This window comes from Pygocentrus nattereri, chromosome 28 (genome assembly GCF_015220715.1).
Source record: "Pygocentrus nattereri isolate fPygNat1 chromosome 28, fPygNat1.pri, whole genome shotgun sequence".
Taxonomy (NCBI): Eukaryota; Metazoa; Chordata; class Actinopteri; order Characiformes; family Serrasalmidae; genus Pygocentrus; species Pygocentrus nattereri.
The window spans coordinates 3,876,703-3,900,167 of NC_051238.1; the positions used below are offsets into that span (position 1 = coordinate 3,876,703).

The 23,465-nt window shown below is 42.0% G+C and overlaps 1 protein-coding gene across 1 annotated transcript; it reads right to left on the minus strand.

Annotated features, from left to right (window-relative positions):
* Window positions 1-2,661: 2,661 nt before the first annotated feature.
* On the minus strand, window positions 2,662-23,355 carry mpnd (MPN domain containing). Its single transcript, XM_017725461.2, has 13 exons — window positions 22,880-23,355; window positions 19,118-19,320; window positions 17,485-17,706; window positions 15,922-16,033; window positions 15,690-15,771; window positions 12,053-12,149; window positions 10,966-11,038; window positions 10,477-10,553; window positions 8,785-8,953; window positions 7,007-7,077; window positions 6,783-6,872; window positions 5,941-6,033; window positions 2,662-3,101 (listed from the first exon to the last, which is right to left on the minus strand). The coding sequence occupies exons 1-13, from the start codon at window positions 22,884-22,886 to the stop codon at window positions 3,015-3,017; spliced, it is 1,383 nt and encodes a 460-aa protein (XP_017580950.1). The 5' UTR covers window positions 22,887-23,355; the 3' UTR covers window positions 2,662-3,014.
* Window positions 23,356-23,465: the final 110 nt, after the last annotated feature.

Consider the following 23,465-nt stretch of genomic DNA (forward strand, 5'->3'; position numbering starts at 1 on the left):
GTCTACCGTTTTAATTTTTATGAAGTGGTCCTAAAATGCCATCGTTGAACCGCGTGCTGCACTGGGTCGGTATGACCAACAGGTCAAAACCAGCTCTAAACAAAGTGACCGCTGGGCCCTGATTGGTGCTCTGGCTTTGCGCTTCTTTTGTTTTGACATGTTACTTTTTTATACACACAGAAACCAAAAGGAACGACAGATTTCTCAGAATGTAGGAGGAAAAAGTCGGATATTAGACTCTGAAATGTAGTGGAGTGAAAGGAAAAAGTCCAGAACGGAGAAACTTCAGTACAGATACTCCAAAAATACTAAAGTACAGAAACTAATTACATTTACTCAGTTACTGTCCACCACTGCACAGTATATATTGATTATAGGTGTTACAGGCTTTTTCATACTGTTGTAATCCCTGTTCTTTACCTGGTAGGCAGAAGTTCCTAATTTGCCATTTGAAGGCGAGTCTGAGAGAAGGACAGAAACACAGACGAGTAAAAGGGTTCCAGTGTATATTTTACTGTATTCAGTAGTTTAAAGGTATCTCGTCCATCCTGAGCAGTCCACACGGCACAAACCCACAAACCTAACCACAAATACAAATAAATACCAGCTACTTAGAAGGGAAACGCTTCTTTTTCTTCTTTTCTTTTTTATTTTATCCTAACCTACACCATCCAGACGATTCTACCCACAGAAAAGGAAGACACTTTCACGGTACACATGACTCGGCAGAACACCGACAAACGCCACTGAATTTACTTGGTTCAAATGTCTTATCTCGTCATAGTAACAGAAACTTCAGTCCTACACACTTATGAAAAGGTCCTTTAAGGGTTCTTTAGTAAAGAAAATTGGTTCTATGTAGAACCATGAGCGCTCAAAGAAGCCTCTGCATGATGAAAGCGTTCTTTGCATCATGAAATGGTTCTTCAGGTTGATGGGGAATGTGCTGCAGATGCTTCTATAAAGAACGTTTTTGAAAAGGATTCCTTCTAGCACCAAAAAGGGTTCTTCTATTGTAACAACCCTGACGTCATAACAGTAACAGAACCCTTTTACCATGCAAGGAATCCTTTAATCGTGGAACGTGTTCTTTGAATGTTCATGGTTCTATACATTTTCTTTACTAAGGAACCCTTTAAGAGTGCAGTCTAAGTGCAAGTTATTCATGTTTCAGGAGAAACTTCTGAGATTAGATGTCAGATAATCCACTTTACATAAGGAAGGAGAAAGTCAAAGAAAAATGACTGGAAAAACAGGAGTTTTCAAAATAAGAGAGCAAAACGGATTAAAAGCTACAGAGAAACCGTGTCTCCTAACAACCACCTGGAAGAGCTGATGGACACCAAAACTGCCTGAGACTTGTGTGTCGTTTTCTGTTAAATATGTTTTCTGCTTTTCTCCACTTACTTTGCTTCGACTTTCCCCATTCTTGTGATGCAGGTAGGATCATTTTATGTCCAAACTCCTAAAAACCGAATAACTTGCACTGTTTTGACTGGAAATTAAATAAGGGTGTCTGACTTTTGCACAGCACTGTGTGTGTGTGTGTATATATATATATATGTATGTATATATACATACATACATACATACATACATACATACATATATATGGTTAGATAGATCTTAGATAGATGATTAGATGATGATCTTTCTCCTGTAAAGTTACCATTTTGGAGGTTTTACAAGGTTTTCTTCCGACAGCAGCGCATTATATTTATATATATATATATATATATATACACACACACACACACACACACACACACACACACACACACACACAAACAGAGTAATAACAACTATTCATATGGGGACGTGATACACAGTTGACTCAAGTGAATTCAATGCATCAGTTTTCAGTGAACAGCCGCAGTTAGTGAGGCAGCTCTAACAGTGCTAGAGGCAGCAAAACAGAGGCAGAAGCATGGTCACTTAGGTCCTCGACGAAGGCATCATCTGACCACCTTGACAGGTGAGCATGTACGCATGGCTACAGGAAGAACCCAGACCACACAGACAGAAGTGAGGCACTGAATTCACAGATGTTCTTCATTTCCACATTAATAAAATGTTACATCAACACAATTTTGCCTTTCAGTTTCCTCACGTCGAGCAACAATCATGCTGCCATATTTTATTCACGTGGGAATGAAGAGCATTCAAATCCAGTAAGTTCAGTGCAGGACCCATATTTATCAAGCTCCGCTCAGAATATGGTCTAAAATCTGCTCACATCCATTCATGTAATTCTATGAATTGGTAGAGCCACATGACATACATACAGACATATGCAGAAGTTTGATCGCCCCTGGTCAAACGACGTTTTGCTAATTGAAAAGAAGTGAACACCTCGTCTATAGTGAACACATTCATGCACAATTAATATGTATTTGCTGAATTTAATATGTTGGGAAAATGTAAATACAGGCGGAGCCAAAAGTCACAGGTTTTATTTTATTTTTTATTTTATTAGCGACTTTTATCTCTGGGGTCATCGCAAACAAATTGTGTATGCTGAGAAAATCTGCAGCAAACGCCACCTTCAGCACCGCATCGTGGAGGCTTGTGACAGCATAAAAAATCAAATAAAACGGTGTCCTGTGACTCACCCTGTATAAAATGTGTCATTTTAGGTTTTATTCCCCCCAGTATGTGCACTTTAGCAAATAAACAGTAACTGTGCATTAAAATGTGCAGTAGTGTGTCTCTGTAGAGGATGTGTTTACTTCTTCACACTAAGAAAGGCAACAAAAACATGAAATCTGACCCAAACCTTTGCACATGAATGTAGATATGCGAAATATAATAGGATCCCAGATCAGGACGCACACTCCTAGTCTGATGAATCTGGGCCCAGCTCCGGTCTAGAGAGCATATTTCACAAAGCTGGATTTCTCAGATTGATCTAAAAGCCACTACAGTGAAACAGGAGAAGAGCTATGCAGATCTGAGAAATCACGTTGTGTGAAAATGCCCTACATATACGTCTAACACAGTGCGAGAAGGCCCTCTCACTGTATGCTGCGTAGCTGGTTGTACACGTGCTCCAGAATCTGGGAATAGGCCTGGTCTTTGGGTGCATGGCCACTGAGAGATGCCTGAGAACGAGAACACATTCAGAGGGTGAGAATTCAGATCATTCAGTCCAGAAGCTCCGAGACTTTAGTATAGATACAAATAAACACTACATCACTGCTGTCAGAAGAAAACCTCGTATCTAAATTACTTGTCCTTTTTCAGTTTTTGACATAATGTGAAAACGCCTGTTGCCCTTTACATTGTGTGTAAGTTTCATGATGAATGGAACAAAAGAAACGGCTCAAAATGACTTTGAAAGACGTCTGGTTCCATTGACTTACATTAAAAGTGTAGCATGTTCTTTCCTTCTCCTGTAAGGTTACCATTTTGGAGATACGAGGTTTTCCTCCAACAACACCGATATACTAAAAATAAAAACTCATTTTATTTTAAAATAAAAGACTGCGAAGCGGCACATCCTTGTGCAAAAGAGTGATCTTATGAAATGAGCTGTGAACTATACAAAAAGCCTGAATGGCCTCGTGTAAAGCCTATATATTATCCCCAAATTACAGATAGAGCGCCCTTACAGGTTTACTACCCAGTGTTCGTATTTGTGGATCGCATTAGGCTTGCGATATCGGTGTCCCCGAGCTATCTCCCGTTTGCGAAACCTTTCTCTACCACTACCAATCATGGCTGCTGAAACTGGACAAAACAAACTGGCCTGAAACTTTGTTAGAAGCCAAATTTGCTCGAGCTGTAGCTGTGATCAGTGACGCCAACTTAGCGACTTTGACGCTATATTTAGCGACTTTTTTTTTTTAAAAGCTACTAGCGACAAATCTAGAGACTTTTTCAGGTGCTATTGGAGACTTTTGGAGACTCTGAGGTGAACACACACGTTCTTCAGTTACTGTCCTCAGCCAGCAGCGGGTGCTGCCGTGGGCCCCGTCCCACAGCACTCACAGTGCTCGGTCTCACAGGCAGAGCAGACCCACACCGCTCCACGGCCCCACCGCCCCACCGCCCCACCGCAAATGAACTGCGCACGCCCAAAGCCACCGCTGACCCCGCCCCCTATTTACAGAGCGGCATGTAAATATAAAAAAATTTAAATATTTAAAAAATTGGGGGAAAAAAAACAAAAAAAAAACTAAGTAACTCTGTGAAAGTGTCTCTATAAGGTCACTTTGCCGTCCCAAGCCCGGATAAAGGAGGAGGGTTGAGCGTAGAGCAGCAGCTCCACCCCACACAACAGGCTTTTGATTAAAGTTGATATGCTAACATTTAACAACACAGGACAAAATTGATTTATGTCATTTATGTACAAATTATTTATGTACTGTGGGTCTAAACAAAGCGTTAAAGTCATGAAGTTATTTTGAAAAGTGACGGCCTATTTCAAAGGAAAAAAAAAAAAATAATCAACAGAAGAAGTTCATTTATTCCGAGTTTATTTGTAGTTCTAACACATTTCGGGTGTTTTTTACTCACTTTCTTCTCTCCCACAACGTTATTCCTTTATTCTACAGCTTCAAATACACGCAAATGGTCCATTATGCAAATTAGGCGATGACATCATTTAGCGACTTCTAGCGACTTTTAGGACAACCAATAGCTACTTTCCTTACTGGGGAGTTGGCAACACTGGCTGAGATTTGTTTTTTGCTGTTTTTACCTGATGTATTCACAGCATAAACATCTCTTAAGTAAAATCCCTGATTGTGTTTCATGAGGGAGGGCGCTGCGCGTGTGGAAGGCTGCAGCACGGCTTTATCGACAGTGGGTGATTTCTACCTCGGACTGCTAAAGAAGGTCCTGAAGTCAGAGAATCAGGGCTGGTTTCCAGACTTCTGGTTGGTAGCGTATGAAGAAGAGTAGGCAGCCACGAGCTACATGCTAATTATAAGCTGAACCAAAGTGGCCACGTGGTACCACATTTGCCATGAAACAGCAATAACACACACCGATCAGGCACAACATTAACACCACCTCCTTGTTTCTTCACTCATTGTCCATTTTTTCAGAACTTTGTAGTTCTACAGTTACAGACTGTAGTCCATCTGTTTCTCTGATACTCTGTTACCCTGTTCTTCAGTGGTCAGGACCCCCATGGACCCTCACAGAGCAGGTACTGTTTGGGTGGTGGGTCATTCTCAGCACTGCAGTAACACTGATGTGGTGGTGCTGGTCTGAGTGGATCAGACACAGCAGCGCTGTTGGAGGTTTTAAACACTGTGTCCACTCACTGTCCACTCTATTAGACACTCCTACCTCGTCGGTCCACCTTGTAGATGTAAAGTCAGAGACGACAGCTCATCTGCTGCTGCACAGTTTGTGTTGGTCATCCTCTAGTCCTTCATCAGTGGTCACAGGACTCTGCCCACAGGACGCTGCCCACAGGACGCTGCCCACAGGACGCGCTGCCCACAGGACGCGCTGCCCACAGGACGCGCTGCCCACAGGACGCGCTGCCCACAGGACGCTGTTGTCTGGATATTTTTGGTTGGTGGACTGTTCTCAGTCCAGCAGCGACACTGAGGTGTTTAAAAACTCCAGCAGCACTGCTGTGTCTGATCCACTTGTACCAGCACAACACACACACTAACACACCACCACCACGTCAGTGTTACTGCAGTGCTGAGAATGACCCACCACCCAAACAGTACCTGCTCTGTGAGGGTCCATGGGGGTCCTGACCACTGAAGAACAGGGTAACAGAGTATCAGAGAAACAGATGGACTACAGTCTGTAACTGTAGAACTACAGAGACCAGCTATACAGTAAGTGGAGCTGATAAAGTGGACAAGGAGAGTAGAAACAAGGAGGTGGTCGTGATGTTCTGCCTGATCAATGTACATATACAGCATAAGATGTACTGTTGTAGATCCAGTAAGAACAGATGTTTGGACAGACCTTGATTTTGTCGAGTATTGAGGTATCAGGAGACCACATCTGACTGAAGTTCACCAGGTCAGGAGCCGCTCGATAAAACTCCACCAGCAGCATCTACAGAGACCACAGAGTGAGATTACACACACACACACACACAGACACACACACACACAGTGCTGAGCAGAAGTCAGAGACCACCGTTCATTTATTTCATCTGCAGTCATACAGCTGTTATGCGCAAGTTGTTCCTAATAACTTGTAATGGCTGTATGACTCCTCACATAGTCTACAAGACACATATAGCCATTTTATTTAATAACCAAAAGCACCAATAAACCTACACGTGTCTTCTGAGCTTTTATATGGAGTGCTGATGATGGTGAACTAGTGGAACATCTGGAAAAAAAATGCCTGGCATGTATTCCTAAGCCATTATTTGATTAAAAATGTTTTAACATTTTAGGCCTAAACCTTCCCTAAAGCTCTCATAGAAGATGTCATAGACATCAGGCAGCATATTTCTTTTCATGTAGGACATTTCTGTGAGGGAGCTTTTAGAGGAAGACGTCTGGTTCCTGTCACCACCACTGTGAATAACTGTATCTCTGTTATGATGGAGTGTTTCACACCAAACCACTCTGAATGACTCTGTTGACACCTTAACCATTTAATTATGCTTTTACCCCTTTAAGAAAAAATGTGAAAACTCTTTTTCCACAGAATATGATGGAATAATAACCAACATGGACTAATTTAACATCCAGTAATGATTACGTTACTAACCCTGTCTGAATACTATGTGGTGACACTAGTATTTTAAAGATGCAATAAGCATTTAGTCTCTCTTCCTATTTCTTTCCTACCATTTCATTGAGGACGTCTGTAGTGAGGAAGTTGTCTTGGACGTATGTCACCTCCACAGCCACTGGGATGCCGTAGTCGTTCGGCCTTTGCTGAGAGAGAAAGAGGGAGGACTGTATTTCCACACAGATGCTGTCTCTCACGTAAGGGAAGGCAGAAAGAGACCAAACTGCATTTTGTCTTTTGTGGGTTTTTTTCACAATTCTGAGATGATCGTGTTAGATACCTCTGGAGGAGGGACCACCCAGAACGGAGTGATGGTTGATGCTACGCCCTGGTTGCCATGGTAATATGGTCCTGTAACAGAAAAGGTAAAACCTCAACAGTCAAACAAGCTTCTTTACAACATTGTTCAAAAGAGAAAAACTCAGAAATTGGAGTGACTGAAATCTTCACCAACAGCAGGTGCAGAAAATGTTACAGACTCATTTATACCGAAGTTACACTTCTTAAGCCCTATTATTCAGTCACTACTATGAATTCTACTATCTACTATGAATTATTCAGTATCCACCATGAATTATTTAGTATCTACTATGAATTATTCAGTATCTACTATAAATTATTCAGTATCCACCATGAATTATTCAGTATCTACTATAAATTATTCAGTATCCACCATGAATTATTCAGTATCTACTATGAATTATTCAGTATCCACCATGAATTATTCAGTATCTACTATGAATTATTCAGTGTCCACCATGAATTATTCAGTATCCACTATGAATTATTCAGTATACTATGAATTATTCAGTATCTACTATGAATTATTCAGTATACTATGAATTATTCAGTATCCACCATGAATTATTCAGTATCCACTATATTCTGTATCTATTATAAATTATTCAGTATCCACTATGAATTATTCAATATCCACTATGAATTATTCAGTATCCACCATGAATTATTCAGTATCTACTATAAATTATTCAGTATCTATTATAAATTATTCAGTATCCACTATGAATTATTCAGTATCCACCATGAATTATTCAGTATCTATTATAAATTATTCAGTATCCACTATGAATTATTCAGTATCCACAATGAATTATTCAGTATCTACTATAAATTATTCAGTATCCACCATTAATTATTCAGTATCTACTATAAATTATTCAGTATCCACCATGAATTATTCTGTATCTACTATAAATTATTCAGTATCCACCATGAATTATTCAGTATCTACTATGAATTATTCAGTATCCACCATGAATTATTCAGTATCTAGTATAAATTATTCAGTATCCACCATGAATTATTTAGTATCTTCTATGAATTATTCAGTATCAACTATAAATTATTCAGTATCCACCATGAATTATTCAGTATCTACTATGACTTATTCAGTGACATCCCTGTTTACACCCTGTATTAAGATGCTTTGAGTGCAAACAATATCTGGCTTACACTTTCAGCAAACTGCATTTCCAGTTTGACCAGATCAGATCTGATCGTTTCTGTTCTACTGTTGTTTACATCTCGCCTTGTTATGAGTCGACAAGCTCGGCTTGGAGTCTTTCATCAGCCCACAGTGCCTGGAGCCTATTTGTTTGGGGAACTACACACTTGCATATCCTTCTTCTTTCAATCCCTCACAGCAGACGCATTTCTCAGCCACACAACCGTATCCGGATAACGAAAACGCATTCCGCCTACGTTTGCGTTAAATGCGGAAAAACATCAGCTGAAAGTAGTTTGAGTGATCCGGTTGTAATTGGGGTGTTTACACCTGGTTTTACATGCAGTCAAGTGAATAGCAGTCCTGCAGTTCTGAGCGTGAGGAACTAAAGTGTGGATCCACACACACCCTCAGAGGTTAAGCGGTTAAACATGCATGTTGCGCATTGTGTGGAAAGCCTTTTTCTCTTCCTGTCAGCGCGGCCAGAGTGAACTCAGCAGTGCTCTGATTCAGCAGCTGGTGTTTCTCACTTCTCACAGCGAGATGAACTCCTGCTCCAGTTTTTTTTCTCTAATTGGAAAATCGTGTCTCACCGCAGATGATGCCCAGGCAGGGCTGGAAACCATTGCTGCTTCCCTGGAGGCGGAGCTGATGGTCCATCTGTGAATCGATATCCTGTAGGGACGGGAGGGCGGGGCCTCGAGGGTGACTGTGGTACCAGCCCACCAGTGACAGCCCTCGCATGAACAGATTCTGACAAATCTGCAGAGACAGACACGATTACACTGCCTGTGAAGAGACCTGGAAACACGTTCCTTCCTTTTTTGAACTGAAATTTTGAATCTTCTCAGTTTTACTTCACACAACACTATTAGTTCAATAGTAAGGCCTTATGCGCACACACACACACACACACACACACACACACACACACACACACCCACACATTTTTGAGAACAAGCGGCACTGGGCTGCTTTTATAGAGCAACGACAAAGTACAATAGGATAAAAAGCACTGAATGAAAACGAGAACTTTCACTCACGCTGCAGTCGTACAGTCATGAACACATAGTAATATAATAAAACAATGTTTAATGCAGAAGCCTACGCCTTTTACCACCACAACAGTACTGCTATCATCTCTATGGGATTTCCTATGTTGTGTTAGCATCACACTAACAGTGCCATGCATTTTCCCGACACTGATTTTAACAATACCTATGGAAGATTGACTTAAAAACACTGACATTTGGACCTTGTCGGACATTGAAGACATTGATATATTCTTTACTTTTTCTTTCGCAGTTTTACCATGACTCCTAGTAAATTCAATGCCTAAGAAATAATGTCAATAAAGGAGCCTGTTAGCTCTCCGCTGAGTTGATCAGACTAGCTCTAGTTGTTAAGAAAATATATTTAACCAGAACCGGGTTCTTATATGGCATATGTTTAGTTTTGAGCTGATTACACAATTACACTGTCTGTAAAAAGATCCTTCTTTTTTTTTTTTTTACGCTGAAATTTTGAATCTTAATAGTTTCACTTAACGCTACATTACTAGTTCAATTCATTAAGCCCTGTGCATAAATATACACATATCTAGCATCTCTATGGGATTTCCTGTGTTGTGTTAGCACCACCCTAACAGTGCCGTGCTTTTTCCTGCATTGGTTTTAACGCTATCTATGGAGGACGTACTAAAAACACTACATTTGAACCCTGTAAGACATTCAAGTAACATATTTTACTTTTTTCTTTTGCAGCTTCACCATGAATCCTTCCGTAAATTTAATTCCTAACAAAGAATGCCAACAGAGGAGCCTGTTAGCTCTCCGCTGAGTTGATCGGACTAGTTCTAGTTGTTAAGAAAGTATGTGTAGCACTGTTTTGAGCCATTTTCTTCATGCACATGTTCACTGGTCCATGCAAGCAACAAAACGGTGCATTAATACAGAATCAAACTGTAGTGAGGAGGTCGTAGACATGCGTATATTGAGTTTAACAGCTTAAACACAGATCAGCCCATCAGATTTTAACGTGTATTATGGGTTAGTAGCACGAGGCTGTTATATGGGTGATGGGTGCACAGACCTGGTCTAAAACCGTCCTGGAGATCTGTCCAGCTAAAGAGATTTTCAAATTAAACACACTAGGCTGCAAACCTTCATAAGGCAGATCAGCTGTGTTAGAGTTCAGATTAGACTCTACAGGACAGAGCACTCTTAGACTCCCTGCATTACCCCATAATAAGGTCAGGCATGTCCAGGTGTGGTATCTGAACTGACCTCTTCCTCCACAACAGGTGCTGCTTCTCTGTCGGCCAATCGCGTGCGACACGGGAAAGCTCGCAAGACGGTGAGCACTGAGGGAGACAGAGATGAGATGATATCCGGACCATGAAAGGAGTAAACCAAAATAGTGGGGGTGTCATTTTAAGCCCGCAGGGTCTGGGTGAAATTCCACATTGCAATTATAAAGCTAAACTTTACAACATGTAAAAACACAATAACAGTCAACCTGTACTGTTTCAACATTCTGACAAAATGAACTTCTGCTGGATAACGGGTTCATCCAAACACACAATAAAACGTTCCGTGACTGGTTTGGAGGCCTGTTTGTCTTCTGCTATATCAATATTCTAAATGGGGCAATATTAGGATAACAATTAGTGCTGATAGGAAGATAAATAGGGCTGTATTATTTATTGTTTACATCATGTAATCCTAGTTATCTTACTAGCTGCACTGGAAAAGTCACTGAGAGGTAAAGCCTACGCTGTGTTGTAGTGTCCCATCGGCCTCCGAGATAGCCCACCACCTCACTTGTGGTCAAGTGACAGTGGAAATCCTGAGGAGGAAGATTAGAAAGGGGTTTAAATTTCTGTTTTTTAGAGTTATCGTGAAATGTTTAATTTCTTGAACTGCAGGCTTTTTTCAGTTTCCCCTCTTAATATGTATTACTGAGTATTTACTATGAAGTATTTGCTAACTACTATGAATTATGCACTAACTACTATGAATTACTTAGTATCTACTATGAATTACTTAGTATCTACTACAAATTACTGAATATCTACTATAAATTATTCTGTATCTACTATGGATTATTCAGTAAATGCAAATGGACTAAATACAAATATTATTCAGTATCTATAATGAATTATACAGAAACTACTATAAAATATTCAGTTTTGACTATGAATTATTCAGTAGCTACTAATAATTATTCAGAATCTACTATGGATTATTCAGTAAATACAAATTGAGTAAATATTATTCAGTATCTATAATGAATTATACAATAACTACTACAAAATATTCAGTTTTGACTATGAATTATTCAGTAGCTACTAATAATTATTCAGTATCTCCTATAAATGATTCAGTATCTACTATGGATTATTCAGTAAATACAAATTGAGTAAATATTTTTCAGTATCCATAATGAATTATACAGTAACTACTATAAAAAATCCGTTTTGACTATGAATTCTTCAGTATCTACAAAAAATATTAACTAATTATTCAGTACCCACTAGGATTTATTCAGTATCTACTATGAATTATTCAGTATATGCTACAAATTATTCAGTAAGTACTGCAAAAGTAGTATGTTCTGTAATAGTGAGACAGAGGAACTGAAGTGTGGATCCACATGTAGACTGTTTAACAGGTTACAAAAGCGCAGAAGAGCTAAATACGATTCATTTTCAAGCATATTTATTCTACCAAACTAACAGTGCTAAAAAGTAAACAACAGAGAATGGAAATGAAATCCCACGATATCAGCGGAAATATATGACCAGAGTATGTCACTCATACTGTATGTTCCTTTCAATCTCTGAACAGAAGCAGTATTTACCATTAGCAGCAGGACGTTGCTGGACACAGCGACGTTAAACGGCTGGAAGCGGTTGATAGCGGAGAAGGCAGACAGCTCCACGAGCGTGTGAGGATCTCTGAGGAGAGGAAACTGAATTTAAATTTTAAAAATGTACATTTTCTTATTATGTGCAAAACAGACATTGTCAGAACGACACACCCTGTCCACTCTCGCTCTGGACACTCGGTAACAGACTGTATCCCAGCCACAGTCAAGGTACACACTGAGATTCAATCCTCAAGCACTTGACTGAAGTTGAAAAAAAACGATATTAGGCCGATAAAGAGCTCAGCAAGAGCCTCTGCACCTTTTTTAACTCTGCTCTTCTATACCTGCTTGTGTTTTAGCGTAAACACTAAACGGTCATGGTAATGGTCAAAACACCAAATCAGTAATCAGCAAATTTATTGTTTTTTTTTTGCTTTTTCTAGTTTTTTATGGGTTTTTTGCTATTGTTTTGGCTCAGACTGTCCTTCTTATTATTTTTCCTCTCCTGAGAAATGTGCTGTGGAGAAGAGACCGTAAGTCCTAGAGACACCAAACTTGGTGGGTAGGTGTAGTCTGTGTGCACATAGTCAGACAACAAATATTACCCCGATTGCCCAAAGGCAGGTGCTACAGCACACCAAAATAGGTTTTGCTTCATAACTCCTAAACCAAATTTTTTAGAGACAAAATTCTTTTTTTTTCCTGATTTCTTGCATCAAAATGAACAACTCTGCAATCTGACGTGTTATGTCAGAAATATCACTCCTGGTCTGGTATTGTGGCTTAGATTTGTGTGGCACACTGTACTTTTCACCATGGTGGCCTATTAGGCCTAATTAGCCTAATGCGCGCTTGGACCCACTCATTGCTGCATGCAGCTATATTTTAGATTGATCTGTGATGCAGTTTTATGACGTAAATAAGGTGAGGCAGGTAATTACACTCACACTGTACTGTATTTGAGTGCTGCTGCTACACCTGCACCTGCACCGAAATGTCATAGCACTGTCAGTTCCTTTGGGGAAATACCTGTTACCACTGCATGCTGATGAAGCACAACTCACACAGTAATCTCTAATGCATGATGTTCTCAGCTAGCAAACAGGCTTTCAGTCAGCACTTCTGCACAGTATAGTGGTGTTATTACAGCCTTTATTACAATATCTGACCCTTCTACATCCCTAACAGACATATATGCCATATGGGTATGTAAGCATATGCCTTATACGCCTCTTCGAATACTTTACGGGAACACCCACACCGTGTTTGTGTTTTTAAATAAATTCATAGGGAGGATTCTTTGTGCTAAATAGCCAGTTGCCTCTTATTTTCAAGATAGCAGTGTAAGTCATGTTATTTAAATAGGCAACTGTTTTCACACGGACACAGTGTGAGCCATGGGTTAAAAAAGGCTAAAATGACCAAAAAATGCCAGAATCAGAATCAGCGATAAAAAATGAATGATCGGTGAATCCGTAACTTAGTGCATAGGTGTTGCAGGTTTGTTAAAATACATAAATAAACAGAAAATGTCATGTTCCGAGCAGTTGCAGTTAAATAATCCTAAAATTTAGGGGTGCTGCAGCCTCTCCCTGGTCCCTGCCAGGCTGCATGCTGATTAAGCAAAAAGCACATATTTATCTGTAAAGCGTGATGCTCTGAGCAAACAGGCTTTCAGTCTGCACTTCTGCACAGTATAGCGGTGTTATTACAGCCTTTATTACAATAGTCAACCCCCCTACATCCCTTATAGACATACATGTTTCATAAGTATATAAGCATGTGCCTCATTGACCGATCAGGCATAACATCATGACCACCTCCTTGTTTCTACGCTCACTGTCCACTTTATCAGCTCCACTTACTGTATAGCTGGTCTCTGTAGTTCTACAGTTACAGACTGTAGTCCATCTGTTTCTCTGATACTCTGTTACCCTGTTCTTCAGTGGTCAGGACACCCATGGACCCCCACAGAGCAGGTACTATTTGGGTGGTGGATCATTCTCAGCACTGCAATAACACTGACGTGGTGGTGGTGAGTTAGTGTTAGTGTGTGTTGCGCTGGTCTGAGTGGATCAGACACAGCAGTGCTGCTGGAGTTTTTAAACACTGTGTCCACTCACTGTCCACTCTATTAGACACTCCTACCTCGTCGGTCCACCTTGTAGATGTAAAGTCAGAGACGACAGCTCATCTGCTGCTGCACAGTTTGTGTTGGTCATCCTCTAGTCCTTCATCAGTGGTCACAGGACGCTGCCCACAGGACGCTGCCCACAGGACGCTGCCCACAGGATGCTGCCCACAGGACGCTGCCCACAGGATGCTGCCCACAGGACGCTGCCCACAGGACTCTGTTGGCTGGATATTTTTGGTTGGTTGACTATTCTCAGTCCAGCTGCGACACTTCTTCTTCTTCTTTTCGGCTGCTCCCTTTAGGGGTCGCCACAGCGGATCATCTGCCTCCATCTTGCCCTATCCACTGCCTCCTCTACTTTCACACCAACCATCTCCATGTCCACCTTCACTACATCCATAAACCTTCTCTGAGGTCTACCTCTTCTCCTTCTACCCGGCAGCTCCATCTCCAACATTCTTTGCCCAATATATCCACTATTCCTCCTCAACACATGTCCAAACCATCTCAACCTGGCCTCTCTGGCTTTATCTCCAAACTGCTCCACCTTCACCGTCCCTCTGATCTGCTCATTTCTAATCTTGTCCATCCTTGTCACTCCCAACGAAAATCTCAGCATCTTCATCTCCGCCACCTCCAGCTCAGCCTCCTGTCTTTTAGACAGAGCCACAGTCTCCAAACCAGACATCATAGCAGGAAGCACTACTGTCTTGTAGACCTTCCCTTTCACTCTTGCTGCTGTCCTTGTGTCACACATCAGCCCTGACACCCGTCTCCACCCACTCCATCCTGCCTGCACCCTCTTCTTCACCTCTTTTCTACACTGTCCATTGGTCTGGATGGTTGACCCAAGATATTTGAAGTCATCCACCTTTACGACCTCTACTCCTTGCATCTTCACCTTTCCACCTGCCTCCCTCTCATTCACACACATGTATTCCGTCTTGTCTCTACTGACCTTCATTCCTCTCCTCTCCACTGCAAACCTCCACCTCTCCAGATTCTCTTCCACCTGCTCTCTACTCTCACCACAGATTACAATGTCATCTGCAAACATCATGGTCCATGGAGCCTCCTGCCTGACCTCATCCGTCAACCTGTCCATCACCATTGCAAACAAGAAGGGGCTCAAAGCTGATCCCTGATGTAATCCCACCTTCACCTTGAAACCATTTGTCACTCCAACTGCACACCTCACCACTGTCTCACTATCCTCATACATGTCCTGCACCACCCTGACATACTTTTCAGCTACACCTGACTTCCTCATACAGTCCTGCTGTGACACTGAGGTGTTTAAAAACTCCAGCAGCACTGCTGTCTGATCTACTCAGACCAGCGCAACACACAGTGGGGGCTAATAAAGTATGTAGAGAAACAGATGGACTACATTCCTGGTCAGTGTACATTTATGTGTATGTATTCCGGTTCTAGAGAAACGTTAATAAATCTAATGGACAACTATCACCACACCTCACATTAGATGTTCGTTACCTGGCCACGTCTCTGGTCCCGAGTGTGCAGTATCTGACGGGGATTCTCTCCCGGTCTCCTCTCCTCTGCACCAAGCTGATGTCTGTCACACATTAACAGTCCAGCCTCCTATTAGTGACCACTCACTCACACCATCTCATTCACATAAACCTGCCTGTCTGCTTTTAGCGCACACTTCACTCTCTGATACGGGACGAAACTGAGGTGTGTATGTGATCCAGCATAGCCCCACCGTGCAGTTCTGTTTTGGACTTCCTGTTTTTCTCCTCCGCTGGAACAGCTGTCTTCCCTTCCTCCTCTTCGTCCTCGCCCATCTCATCTTCCTCTCCCTCACTGGCCAGGCTCTGGAACCGCAGAGACAGAAGTAGCTGATCAGTACGTGTAAACATGCTTTCAGTAACATTCCCCCCGATCCCCATGACGTACACGCCTCGTCCCACATTAGTCCTGGATCACAAACACCACGCCAGTTCATTCCTTCTATTTATTTGAATTGTACACACATAGATATTTACATAGGTTAAGATGCAAACAAAGTTCAGAGAGGTTTGGTGTGAAACGCTCTGTTCTAGAGAAACTTAGTCTTGTTCAGCTTTATTACAATATTCGACATATTTGCTTAGAAGCTTACAGTACTGTGTGAAGGTTTTAGGCATCTAAGCAAATGTTTAACCAGTTGACCTCAGCAGTGAGTTTATCACAATATACATTAGAATAAAGTCGTATTTATAATTCAGATAAACAGAAAAACAATAAAAGTAACAAGAATTTCTTGGGTCCATATTTTTCCTGGACACCTTCACAGCCGCCACAGAGACTCGTTAATATCATCAATGACATCATGAGCTCAATTTACTGAGCACTGATTGGTCAAACCAGGAGCTGCTTTATAACTACATATAATACTGTAATACTGGGCTTCCTCAAGGAGCGGCTTGGAAATGGGTAAATAAACAAACAGAAAATCCAGAAAATGTTATATATATATATATCATTATTAATTAATATTCTCTAAATTTTATTCAAATATTAATGCTTTTCTCAGCAAATAAACAGAAACTACACAAATAAATAGATTTTGAAAATGTGTCTTGGGTACCTAAGACTTTCGCACAGTGCTGTATAAGCCTCATGTATGTCTCTTCTTATATTTTATATGAATTATTTCTCACTCGTTAATTAAAACAAGCTGTGAGATTGTGTGGAAAGTGCAGTTGCTCAGTGTTCAACTCACACTGTGTGTGTTTTTAACTAAAAGAGGTTTTTTTTATTTCATAATTCATAAATATTAAAGTTATTGTTCTCTGTACAGCCTTGTTTCGCAAATAGAAAAACAAGTTTGGTTTTTTTTTTTTTCATTTTTGCTGGTTTTCTCATTTTTTTGACATTGAAACAAACAGAAGAGTCAGGTGTGCAGACTCGAGTCCGTCCATCAAGAATGGACATCAATCGTAACCGTAATTCATTATGTAACTTTACATTTATGTCATTAAAAACAAATATTTATGTCAGATGCACACAGTGTGTGGAGGAACAGCATTAATAACTCTTATGGTTAACTAAGGCCACACCTCATATTTCATGTGTGTAGCATGGCCACGCCTCTGGTCCCAAGCATGCAGCATCAACACAAGCACAAGCAACTCAAAGGCTAAAGAAGTGTGTTGTTATAACACATTTTATTGATGTGTAACAATCGTGTAAGTTCAAAGCAATTTTTCAGTGTAGATGTTAGAAGTCCTGCTTGTTTCGTTCGTGTTCTGCTTGTCTTTACTGTGCTGTTTTTTTCTCTCACCATATCAGCAGTGGGCTGGTACTTGCGGAGCCAGCTGGTTTTGTACTGGACCAGTTTCTCTCCGCGGTAGCGCACCGATGCCCAGCCGCAGCCGGACTTTTTGGCTGGATTCACCAGCCGCTTGCAATGTGTGGCCCAGGCACTCGGAGAGTTGAAGATTTGCCCTGTTTCCACCCAGCGGATTTTTCCGTCTGTCAGTAAATCACCCACAAAATTCTTCCCCTGGGGAGAGAGAAGGAGTGCGAGAGAGAGAGAGACAGAGACAGAGAGAGAGAGAGAGAGGGAGAGAGAGAGAGAGAGAGAGAGAGAGAGAGAGAAAGAGAGGGGTCAGGGCTGCAGAAGTGGAGAAGATAATAACAGAGCAGGAAATGGGAAAAGCTCTAGGAATCACTTATAATATTCAATGTAATCATTCATTTACAAGCAATCGCAACATAAAAGCACAAGCAAATAACCTTTATATGTCAGATTTAGCCCCTCTAGACCCCCACTGACTTCTACACCATGAAACACCTCTTCTTAGAGTTTGCGTTACTGTTTGTCACTTGTAGCCCATTGAAACAAAAGAAGCTCTAAGCTTTCAGTCCATACCACTCAAACCTGTCCATATAGAAAGCAAATATCATTTATTAAGTAATTATATAACTACATTTAATTAGTTTTGCACTGCATAACAAAAATGCAATCATAACACCACACTTCAAAGGGTTTGAAAGAGCAATAAAGAGACTCACAGCTATCAGAAAGGTTAAATCAGGTGTTTTAGATCAGGGAAAACGCTAAACTCCTCTGACATTTCTGTCATTTTACATGGCCGACCACTTCGTGGCTGAGTTGCTGTCGTTCCTAATCACTTCCACTTTGTTATAATCCCACTGACAGTTGACTGTGGAATATTTAGTAGTGAGGAAATTTCACGACTGGACTTGCTGCACAGGTGGCGTCCGATCACGGTACCACGCTGGAATTCACTGAGCTCCTGAGAGCGACCCATTCTTTCACTAATGTCTGTAGAAGCAGTCTGCAGGCCTAGGGGCTCGGCTTTATACACCTGTGGCCACGGAAGTGACTGGAACACCTGGATTCAATGTTTTAAAAGGGTGAGTGAAAACTTTTGGAAATACAGTGTAGTTCCAAACTACCTCTGGATTCACATCAGCACAAGAACTGAGCGTCAGGAACTTCATGAAACAGTTTTCAGTGGTCGTGCAGCTACACACATGCCTAAGATCACTATGCGCAATGCCAAGTGTCGCCACTAGACTCTGGAGCAGTGAAAACATGTTATCTGGCAGTCTGATGGATGAATATGGGCTTGCTGGACGCCAGGAGTACACTACCTACCTATAAGATTGACTTTTGATAAAATTGTGAAATTTTGGACTATTGGTATTGATCTATTTATCATGAGAAACAAAAAGATTTTAACAGCAACAAAATATATAAACGCAAAGAATTGAGACTGGACTTCACTTGGCCAGGACATGTCAGCAGGTCACAGCTTCTATTCCTTAGTCCAGAACTTAAAAATAACTTGGTTCAAACTGTTTTGCATGTAAATGCCGAATAGTAAGTTTTGGGCTGAAACACGACTGAGAATATCAGGGGTTTATGAACAGACGGTCAGCAGTACCAGGTAGTGAATGGACAGAACTCCGTCTCCAGGCTCCACCAGGCCGTCCTTCAGCAGCACTCTGAGCGTGATGCCCCTGCGGGTCAGAACGGACCCCCGTCCTGCAGATGTTCTGAGCTCAGCATCTTCTCCTCCACTCAGTTCTTCATCCTCCTCATCACCTCCCTCCTCCACCACCTGAGGAGACGAAGGTGGCTCTGAACCTGAGGGAGAACGAACACAGACACTCGTGAAGCTGGATACTCACATTATCCTGGTTACAGATTACAGTTTTTCACATTAGAGACACTATATGTGCAAAAGTATCCAGGTGGTCCTTCTAGTGAGTGAACGCACGTCCACCCACTGCTGATACAGCCGTTCCGTCCTTCCATGTCCAGTGGCCAAGCGTGGGCTAGAGGGTTATAGAGCCCTCAGCGTTGGGCTTTGGAGCAGTGGAGCTGTGTTCTCTGGAGTGATGGAGCTCCATCTAATACCACTGGGATGAGAGAGTGATCCAGAACATCACCTCGCTAATGCTCAATCAACTCCTTACAGCAATGTTCCAACATCTAGTACAAAGTTTTCCCAGAAGAGCAGAGGCTGTTACTGCATTACCTCTCCATTAATACCAGGGCTGTCGCTATTGATCAAATTAGTAATACATGTAGTAATCTAAATTATTATTATATTTGTTATTATTATTATTTTAATCACTTAAACATGTAAGCACATTTAAAACAGAGAACAATTAGTTTGACTTTATGTACATAAAATGTGTAACAACAAATATGAATGCACCTGCTGGTGTGGGTTTCCTCTCCAAAGCAACCTGAATGCTAACAGCACCCTCTTGTGGAGAACTTTCAGACTCTTACTTTATCGCTCAAACTAAAACCTAACCAACACGTCGATTCGCATAAATGTACATTTTAATCTTTTCATTCTTTCGGCGAGTGCTCGATTTTAATCAAGTAATCACGACAGCCCTAATTAATAACCATCACTTTCAGACGAAATGCTGGACAAGCAGGTGTCTACAAACCTTTGGACATACAGGGGTCATTCTACAGTAACGTCCACTGTTGTGTCCCTACCCTTTATAGATATATTACACTTAAACATGTTATGGTTACAATTTATTTATATTTTAAAATAAAACATCTTATTTTAACAATTACAGCTTGTTGAGCCTCAATTTAGCAACACTGGTTTATAAATCAATCATCTAGAACTCCAAGCACCACAGAAGAGCTCGTCCGCACAGTCAAGTGTGAAGGCGGAGGACATATTTTGAAAAAAAAAGAAGTTTTTCTTCAATTTTAACTACAATAATTCTCATATTCATGACTATGAAATATAGTATTTAAATTACATTAAGAAAACAAAAGTAAATAAATAATATAAAATATTGAATAAAAGTCCCCCAGGAGTCGTGTCACTGGTGTCACCGCGTAACAAAAAATCTCTTATTTTGAAATAAAAGTCACACCGATGACGTCACTCGACCTCCTTTGACCTGTTTTCTGAGGATCTATGGAGAAAAGCTCATGGTGAGTCCACTGCGTCTCTCAGTTCTCAGAGATCTTCTCACTCAGCTCATGATCTCATATGAAGCTTCTAGCTGACGTCACTGGTGTGACCGACTTTATTCTCATGGTAACTGTGAAAAAATAGAAACTCAAATGGATTAAATTCCACATTTTAGTGGAGATTTCATGACTGACCACATGTGGTCTGATCCTCTCTTCGTTAAAAACGTCCCTGGTGTTTCCTTTATTATGTGTAACGCCAGTGAGGATCAGTAACACCAGTGACTCCTATGGAGAGACGTTTCTGTAGAACGACCCACAGTTTAGAATGGGCCGAGCCTCTGTGCTGTAAAGTGTGTGAGAGCAGTAAATGTTGAAAACAGTGTGAAAATGAAGAACGACTCAACAGGAAAAGCCACAAATGGAGCAGGAGATCGGCGGAGCAAGAGAATCATGGAGCAGGAGAATCACGGAGCTGGAGATTGGTGGAGCAGGAGAATCACGGAGCAGGAGAATCACGGAGCTGGAGATTGGTGGAGCAGGAGAATCACGGAGCAGGAGAATCACGGAGCTGGAGATTGGTGGAGCAGGAGAATCACGGAGCAGGAGAATCACGGAGCTGGAGATTGGCGGAGCAGGAGAATCACGGAGCTGGAGATTGGCGGAGCAGGAGATCGGAGCAGACCTGCAGCTGGACTGACGGCGCGTAAATGCAGTCTGCTCTGTAAAAGTGCACTGAATAAAACGTGTTACATCCACTAAACTGCTGTCTTTCTTTTATTCGTTCATTTTGAAATAAAAGTCACACCGATGACGTCACGTGACCTCCTTTGACCTGTTTTCTGAGGATCTAACAATAAACTGACAAAAATAATCAAATAAATAATAAAAAACTAACTTTTCCAAAATTTAAGAAGATAAAAAGAACGATAGATAGAACGATGGATGGATGGATGGATGGACGGACGGACGGACCGACGGACGGACCGACGGACGGACGGACCGACGGACGGACGGACAGACAGACAGAGATATAGACAGAGAGAGAGAGTGAGACAGACAGACAGACCGACCAACCAAGATATACAGAACAATAGAACGACAGATAGACAGATAGATAGACAGACAGACAGACAGACAGGCAGATATAGATACAGACAGACAGATATAGATGGATAGACAGACAGACAGAGATATAGATAGACAGAGATAGACAGATACAGACAGACATATAGATAAACAGACAGACAGATATAGATATAGACAGACAGACAGATATAGACAGACAGACAGACATAGACAGACAGACAGACAGACAGATATAGACAGACAGACAGACAGATATAGATATAGACAGACAGACAGACAGACAGATATAGATATAGACAGACAGACAGACAGATATAGACAGACAGACAGCCAGACAGATATAGACAGACAGACAGATATAGATATAGACAGACAGACAGATATAGACAGACAGACAGATATAGACAGACAGACAGCCAGACAGATATAGACAGACAGACAGATATAGATATAGACAGACAGACAGATATAGACAGACAGACAGATATAGATATAGACAGACAGACAGATATAGACAGACAGACAGATATAGACAGATATAGATATAGACAGACAGATATAGACAGACAGACAGACAGACAGACAGATATAGACAGACAGACAGATATAGATACAGACAGACAGACAGACTTTATTTTTCTGATCATTTCTCTTCCTTTAATTTTTTTTTCTTTCTAACAAAAACTAATAATTAAAGGGGAAAGTCGCTTTTCTCACTCTGTACCGAACACACCTGACTCGCGCCCTGACTCGCACTGACTCGCGCCCTGACTCTCGCCCTGACTCGCGCCCTGACTCGCGCCCTGACTCTAAAGTGGGCGCTGGAAGTGGAAACAATAAGAGAAACGCGGCGGTCTGGAAGTTGGGAAGTTGAGTCGGGCTACTTTCCGATCTGCCCCCCGCTGCATGAGCGCGGGTGGTCGCGCCGGCGAACTTCGCTCAGCCGCAGAATAACGCGGTTATTTTTATCTCGGAGCGGCACGAAAACCCGAGAAACGCCCGGAGCGCGCGCGGCGCGAGCTTTGTGTGAGGAGCTCCGCGGTGCCATCTTTGTTCTCCTTCCCTGCTCGCGCTACTCCTCGCGCCCCGCGCGGCCTGCTGATCATTAATTTCGTCCGGTCATCAGAGAGAGCCACAAAATCACTGAGTCCGCGGTTCTCACCCATCATCTCCCGCGAGCCGTCGGGCGGCGCTTGGACGTGTAGGAGCTCCACGGCTGGGACGCTGTTTCGGCCACTGTGGTCAGCGCGGCCGCGGATTTCGGGGCTTTATTTCTGCGAGGACACTTCGCTGAGCTAGCCAGCAGGCTATTATTCAAAAGCATCAAATGCAGGCGTGTGTGTGTGCGCGCGCGCGCGTGTGCGTGGAGTTTCCTTGTTGTGTCAGTGTTGCTTTAATGTCACTCTCCTCCCCTTTTCTCCCTCTGCCCGTCCCTGTCACCCTCGCCTCAGCGCACGGTCGCTGCTCGCGCGTCTTCGCGGCCGTTCTTAAACCCTTCCGCGTTGACCAGCCCCACTTAAGCGTGGACATTATGTGCTCGTGAGATAAAAGCATGAAGCAGATTTAGGATCCTGCGCTGTGTCTTCTCGCCAGCGCCGTTTTTGTCGCCCTCCTTTCCCGTGGTTAAATGAGCAGCCGGACGGGAGAGATTAGTAGAGGGATTACGGTAATGGCGCCAACGCGAGTGCGGCCGCTAGAGGGCGACAAAGCAGCGCATTTTATATAGTGTTTACTACACACGGGTAGAA